The sequence below is a fragment of the Prorops nasuta genome, unplaced genomic scaffold, assembly GCF_024137725.1.
Source record: "Prorops nasuta isolate Cenicafe-Biocafe unplaced genomic scaffold, Cenicafe_Pnas_1.2 PNAS00020, whole genome shotgun sequence".
Taxonomy (NCBI): domain Eukaryota; kingdom Metazoa; phylum Arthropoda; class Insecta; order Hymenoptera; family Bethylidae; genus Prorops; species Prorops nasuta.
The window spans coordinates 382,234-389,949 of record NW_027116817.1 but is presented as its reverse complement, the minus strand read 5'-3'; the positions used below and the strand labels follow the sequence as shown (position 1 = coordinate 389,949).

At 31.7% G+C, this 7,716-nt stretch overlaps 1 protein-coding gene across 1 annotated transcript; it reads left to right on the top strand.

Annotated features, from left to right (window-relative positions):
• Positions 1-200: 200 nt before the first annotated feature.
• Positions 201-1,591, top strand: LOC136780744 (uncharacterized). The gene is made up of 4 exons (XM_066739298.1): positions 201-508; positions 600-773; positions 931-1,322; positions 1,392-1,591. The coding sequence occupies exons 1-4, from the start codon at positions 201-203 to the stop codon at positions 1,589-1,591; spliced, it is 1,074 nt and encodes a 357-aa protein (XP_066595395.1).
• Positions 1,592-7,716: the final 6,125 nt, after the last annotated feature.

Here is a 7,716-nt window from a genome sequence, read left to right as displayed (position 1 = left end):
AATAACCTTGTTAAAACGTGTAATTTATACTAATAACACGTTTTGTTTATAATTAATGCAATTAAGTATATATAATATACAGTGAGTAAGAGGTTTTCATATTTAAACAATTGCATATAGTGTTTAATTTACAATTATTCTTATTCAAACTTTTTCTTCCAAATTGTTTCAATAGTTGTATCAAAATATTTTAAAGAAAAATGGCGGAAAGACTTTTACATCCAATAAGGATGTATCAATCCATAGCATTTGACAATTCATCATCTTCAGACGAAGAACATGATATTCCAAAAATAACAAATTACGCTGAAGATATCATTCCAAGGATGTCTGACAGTACTTTCAAAACCCATTTTCGAATGAGTAAGGCATCTTTTGAAATACTAATAAATCAGGCAGGAAACATCAGTAACAGGAATCCAGTGTTACATGTAGGAGCTCCTAAAATGATTTTTGAGAAAGAATTTATGATTACAATATGGTATTTAGCCAATTTAGAATCATTCAGGTAAACTATTGATAATATCTTATATTCACTCTTATTATTTGAAATATTGTTTAAATACTTTATTTTTGAATAATATATTGTTATTAAATAGATCAGTGTCAGAAAGATTCGGTATTGCTAAATCTACATGCTGGGAGGTCTTATATAGGACATGTCACGCACTAATAAATATTAATAAACATTTTGAAATTATCAAATGGCCAGATGAAGAGAAACAGTTACAAATATCACAAGGATTTGCTACAGAAAATTTTCTAGGTAATTTGTTACGTTAACAGATCACGTGTTTTCCATTACATTTCACGAATTTAAAGAAACTGTATGCTGTAGATAACTATATTACATTCTAAATATTAATGATACCTTTCTTAAATTCAACTGAGTTTTTAAATACACCTATTTTATTTGTAATTTACTTTTAGGTGTTATAGGATGTATAGATGGAAGTCACATACGGATCAAACGACCAAAAGAAATGGAAATTCATATGTAAATAGAAAAGGGTATCATTCCATGTTGCTACAAGGCATTTGTGATAATAAGATGCTATTTACAGATATTTATGCTGGAGAAGCAGGGTCATTGCACGATTATACCTTGTATAAAAGATCTGAATTTTATAAAGACATGCAAAATGGAAAAGTTAACTTCTTTAGAGGAAGTTACTTATTAGGTGATTTAGCGTACAAATTATCTACAAGTCTTATAGTAGGTTTTAAGGATAATGGATATTTGAATCACAGGCAGAAACTGTTCAACCAGAAATTGAGTCAAATACGAGTCAAAATCGAGAATGCTTTTGGTCTTTTAAAGTGTAGGTTTAGACGACTCATATATTTAGAAACTAGACGTCTTGATTTGTGTGTGTTACTAATATTATCAGCATGTATACTGCACAATATTTGCATTCTTAATAACGAGGAGTTGGAAGCTTTAAATTATCACCAACAAAATGAAACAGATATTTCAAGTTATGAAGAGGAAGATGATATGGATGAAGAGGAAGAAAATCCAGAGCATGATAGCAGAAACATGGCAAATTTGAAAAGAAATGAAATCATGGAAAGCTTTCAGGAACATTAACATCAGGTTAATACTATAAAGTATATAAAATTTGTATTTTTAATATAATAAAATATATAGTTACAATAATATACTATTAAAACAATGAATAGTCCATTTTTCCCTGTTACAAATCCTCTTTTCCTCTAATTTTATCTGTTTGCATTATTTTTATTCATACAAATTTCTATATATGCATATATATATATTACTAGAATTAAATTACAGTACAATACGTCCGTGCTCATTATACTCATGCACGAATATTTAAGCGTTTATAATAAAAAAATCTATAAAAATATTCTCATTAGTGTGTATCAATTGCCTAATAATCACAATTTCAATTCACAAATAGTTACAAAATGATCGATGTTCATTGTATCAGATATTAACATATTCATGATTTGTTTTCTTAAAATACTCTATTCTGTAAAACCAACTGAAAACAAGATTTGTTCCTGTAAAGTTATAATGCAACTTTTTAAACACATTTTAGTTCAATATTTTTCTTCCTTTAAGAAAGGTATAATACCTGATAATTTATGCTGGTTCTCGAAGTTTCATCATCTTTCTTTTTATTATTGTGAGAATTTCAATCATCTTGAATGAACATTTTAAATATTTGATGAATAGAAGAAATTACTAATTTCTCATCTTCCTCTGTTGTTTGAGACAATTATCTAAAATAGGTTACAATTGATCTATTAATAATATTATATTTTAACCTCTTAAGTAGTTACCTACAAATATAATTATACTTTTGATCCAAAGTGTATAGTTCCAATTTGTAATTTAGAACTATATTTTATCGTACAATGATGAAAGGATGTTAATATATAGACAAATAGCTTAACAGTTTGGTAATGGCTTCTTTTCTTTAAGAAAATATGCAGGGACCACAATCATTTAAGTAAAAGCTTTGATAGTGATTAAGTGTCACATTTTTAAACCTTATAAATAAAAATTTTTATAAGAATAAGGCATAAAATTGCCCTCTTTCTCTATTCTCCGTTAGTCACTAGAGTTCTTTAGTAAGGACAGTAATTTATTTGTTGACTTTTTTTGTACTTATCAAGAGGAGAGTGTTTGCCGATTGTCCTAAAAATTATGATCCTTAATCAATATTTTTTGTAAGAAGATGCAGGCTACAAATAACTCTCTATTTATAAAAAAACTAATTGATTTCTACTTACATTCTTTTAACGAAGTTAGTACAGCTTCAATAAATTAAATTACGTTTATAAACTCTTTTATAGACATTATTTTTACTTCAAATAACATTCACTTTTAAGAATTTCACTTACATTTACATTTTGTCTAACATTTTTTCAAACAAATCATTGAATCTGTCAAGTCTTTCCATTTTTTCCTGGTGTCTTCTTTCTTTAGAATCTAGTTTAGTTTTTTTTTAGGCATGGAAATTGAGCTTAAACAATCTAAAAATAAATAATATAGGCACTATTGGAATTCTATCCTGCTACCTTACTGGAAAAGTTACAGATACTTACTTTCATTTAAAATTAAACCCCTTCTGCTACTACAGGTTGCAAATGGTTGTATTTCGGGTTTAGTCTCCATAAAATTATTCATAAGGGTGTAGTATTCCCACGTCCTTCTTCTTTCACCAGATTTATTATTAGTCAATTTTATTGCTTTATATGTTCTAAGTAAACTTTTCCATTTAATTTCTATAGTTTTAAAATTAATATTATGTCCAATATCTAAAAATTTATTTTCTATTTTTTTCCATACATGTTTCTTTATACCGTTACTATACTCCTCATTTAAGGAAATTACACAATTTATTAAAAATAAAGTGTTTTCTTTATTCCATAATTTTTGGGGTTCCTTGGATACAGAGACATCAGCATCAGTCTCTAAAATGTCCATATCACATGTAGATTCATATAGCCCAAATTCTTGCTTGATTTCCTCTGTAGCTGGCATTGTAATACAATTTTCAGCTAAAACAATTAAAAATAAGTAGTGTAAAGTTAATGACATAATACTGGCTCACTTAGGTAAGAGCTTTACGTAAATATTTATTTACTTTACATATTAAGGCAGGCTTAAATATAAACTTGAAGTTTAAACTCAAAATATTTTAAAGATTAGTGCCTATGTATTTAAGAAACGACAAAAATAACATTAAGTAATATAGAAGTTAACGTATTGTATTTTGCGTTTATGCCAACTTTCAGTTTCAGTTTAACCTTATCTTAAGGCCGGTTGTTCCACCTACAAGCAAACGTCTGGATAAATTTTACCAATGGGTGCAACAACTACTAGCCCTTAATATAATAAAATATGTGTGTGGTTTAAAAATAGTTTGTGCTAAGGCGCTTATTACTTTCTAAGAAAATAAGTTCTAAAAATAATATGCTATCAAGTATTTAGGTAGTTTCTTGTTCACTGTATTACTTCATTGTTACAATATATATAAGTTAGAATAAATAAACATAAGCCTGTCTTCTATCAATTAATTGCAATAATTTAGTAGTACAGCAAAAATGAAAAATTCCAGTAGCAACTTTATCCCTCCATATATTTTTAATATAATTTTATAAACTACTCACTACTTTTTTCTTGCAGTAGGACATCCATTTTTATTTTATCAAAATAAATTAAATTAAAATTGGTAGAGTCTACACGAACTAAATTCATTATTCATAACAACTGTTAAAAAGAAATAAAAGATTAATTTTTTAATTATACACGATATTGTATTATTTTAAATTTTATTTCACTTACTTTATCAGGCCCTTAGATTTATATAACCAACGTTTGAAATTGAATTCCAAAATAATGAAACCAACATTTGTCAACTAGTCAGACGGAGCTCCCAATTAGTGCCAATATTTCTTATTTATCCTTACCCCTATTTTCCTTTTAGAAGTGGGGATAGAATAGCAATTAGCTATCACAGCTCTTCCATATTCCCTATTCACTCTCTAACTTGCTCCCGGACACAGAATTACTAGACGGAGTGAATAGGGAATTCTAGGGAAAGCTCCGTCGGAGTGAAAAGAGTTTAATTCCGAACTCAACTACTGCATCGCTGTGCTACTATTGGTTAAGTTAGGTGAGCATATCCACCAACGGACGTGTAGCCCTGCCAGATGGCGCGCGAGAAGAGACGTTAAGTTAGTTGGTGCTGAGAGGAGCATTGGGACATGTCGTCCATGTTTTATGTATCCCTTATGTATTTTCATATTACTTAATTTTAGTATTAAACCATATTATACATTAATGAGTGGTACTTTCTTTGTGACTTGGAATTGCATTGATCGGAAATACCACAGATTTTCAGAAGTGGGATCGAGAGAGTAAGTGTGATACAAATAGTTTTGAGAAATATATCCGAAGTGGAAAATTTAAGATGGAGTCGTTGATGAATATACCAGGACTAAATGAGAATATTACGAGAGCTCGAGTGGGAGATATCAAAGCTTTGCATCGAATAATTTTCGACGAAGATGGAGGTCGTTCAAGTAGGCAAAGAATTCGTGAATTTAAAGGTTTTTCTTTCGATGAGGAGTCTGAAGAATTTGATCAGAAAGTAATTAATGTGACGCAACAGTTTCAATTGCCCGAGTTGTTAGCGGTAGGCAAAGTGTTATCTCTAGATGTGAGTGGCACATCAGAAGAAGTTGCTACGGAAATTTGTCGACATTTATGTGACATCAGTCTTTTGCATTTTACTGATAAGGACGAGTTGGAGGAACAGGAAGTAGCCTCATCGGCGGGAGATTGGTGTTCAGGTCAAGAATGTAATTCGACTACAGACAAGGACAGTGAAGCTGGAAGTGATAAAAAGGTGTTAGGAGAAGCGGCTAAGTTTTCATTAACATTCCGTGACATTGAAGGAACGATTCGTACATACGATGGCAGTGATGAATACCCTTTGGAGGGATGGCTTGAAGAATTTGAGGAAGTTGCACTCTTACTGCAATGGACTGATATTCAGAAATTAATTTTTGCTAAAAGATCATTGAGCGGAATAGCTAAGTTATTTATACTCAGTGAGCGTGGTATTAAGTCATGGTCAGATTTGAAGAATCGGTTGATTGAAGAATTTTCCAGTAAGGTGAATAGTGCTGAAATTCATCGGAAATTAGTTAAACGGAAATTAGGACGTGAAGAGACTGTACTCGAATATTTCTTTGCAATGAAAGAATTAGCAGCCCGAGGTAATATCGAAGCAGATGCCCTAATACAATATGTGATCGAAGGCATTTCAGATGATATGAGCAAGAAAAGCGTGCTATACGGTGCAACTAATTTAAGAGAGTTTAAGGTGAAACTGGAAATATATGCCAAAATACGAGAGAAGTCGTTACAAGCAAATCCTAAAACAAACACAGGAGGGGCTAATGCAAGTGGTAAAAACACAAGTGCAAATAAATCAGTTCCGGGAAAGGATAGTACAAAGGCCGAAGAGAAGAGATCTTCAAGTAGGTGTTTTAATTGCAATGCTATGGGCCATTTGATGGCAGCATGTCCAAAACCAAGGCGGGAAAAAGGTTCGTGCTACATGTGCGGTTCTAAGGATCATCGGCAGGCAGCATGTCCAAGGCGTACTCAAACTAGTGGCAACACAGCTTCAGGAGACTTAACCACACATTTGTTCGACTTGAGAACGGACATCGTCCCATCTTATAAAGTAAAAGTACGACTTGAATTTGGCGAATTTGAAGCTGTTTTAGACACAAGCAGTCCAGTGTCTTTATTAAAGGAAAGTTGCGTTCCAAACGATGTAAAAATTTTAATTGGTACTAATATGTTGACTCTAGAAGGTGTAAATAAAAGTAGAATTAAGATATTAGGTACATTGATACGAAGCGTAGCTGTAAATGACTGTGAAATAATGGTAGATTTTTATGTAGTACCTGACTATACAATGAATTGTTTTTGTTTATTAGGGCGGGATTATATTTCACACGACAATATTAGAATTGATTTTCATAAAGAAGTCAGTGTTTGTAAGCGACACAAAGAGGATAGTCCTCAGTTAGCCGAAATTTTTAGTATAGATGTTGTTATGGAAGGCGATAGTTATAGCTTCACAGAACTGAATGTAAACAACAACATTTCCTGGAAAGATTCCGAACGGTTAAGAGTTATGTTACAGGAGTATTCAGAGTCAAGTAAAGATAACAAAAACCCTAGGAACAGTTTGGAAATGGAAATTTGCGTTAAGCCGAATCACCAAACGTTTTCTGTTAACCCGCGTAGGCTAGCCGCAGATGAAAAACTTGCGGTTACTGAAATCGTTGATGATTTGTTGGGTCGGGATATAATCAAACCAAGTAATTCGCCATACAGCAGCCCTATTGTATTAGTGAGAAAGAAATCTGGTAAATTCCGAATGGCTGTTGACTATCGCGAATTGAATAAAATTACTTTAAAAGATAATTTTCCTATACCAAGAATCGAGGATCAAATAGATAACTTACGAGATAAATGTTATTTCACTCAACTCGATTTAAAGGATGCATTTCATCAGGTGCGATTGAAAGAATCCTCGATGTTATACACTTCTTTTGTAACGTTTAGAGGTCAGTTCGAATACACAAAAATGCCCTTTGGATTAAAGAATGGACCCTTATTTTTCATGCGTTTTATAAACAATGTATTTCAACCATTGTTACAGCAAAATAAGATTATGATCTACTTAGATGACATTCTAATTGCGACTAAAACAATTTACGAGAATCTGTATATTTTGAGCGAAGTTTTAGATTTAATGAACGAAAATTGTTTAGAGCTTAAACTCGCTAAGTGTGCATTTTTGTTGACCGAAATCACCTGTTTAGGATACCGCATTGATTGTAATGGGATAAGACCTAGTAGTGAGCATATTCGAGCCATTACCGACTACCCCATACCTAGGAATCTGAGGGAATTACAAAGTTATATAGGTTTAGTGTCTTATTTTAGAAAATTCATAAGACATTTCGCTCTTATTGCGAAGCCGCTATATAATATGTTAAAGGCAAATGCTGAGTTCATATGGAATGATGAAGCGCAACAAACATATGAGACCTTAAAACAAATTATGATATCGGAGCCAGTACTAAGTATATATAGAAGCGAAGCGGAGACTGAACTCCACTGCGACGCAAGTTCTTCTGGTTATGGATCAG

Excerpts from the sequence above, each read along its gene's own strand:
- LOC136780744 (XM_066739298.1), top strand. The coding sequence starts at position 201 with ATGGCGGAAAGACTTTTACATCCAATAAGGATGTATCAATCCATAGCA. Across the intron at positions 509-599 it reads GCCAATTTAGAATCATTCAG|ATCAGTGTCAGAAAGATTCG; the intron begins GTAAACTATTGA and ends GTTATTAAATAG. Across the intron at positions 1,323-1,391 it reads TGCTTTTGGTCTTTTAAAGT|CATGTATACTGCACAATATT; the intron begins GTAGGTTTAGAC and ends TAATATTATCAG.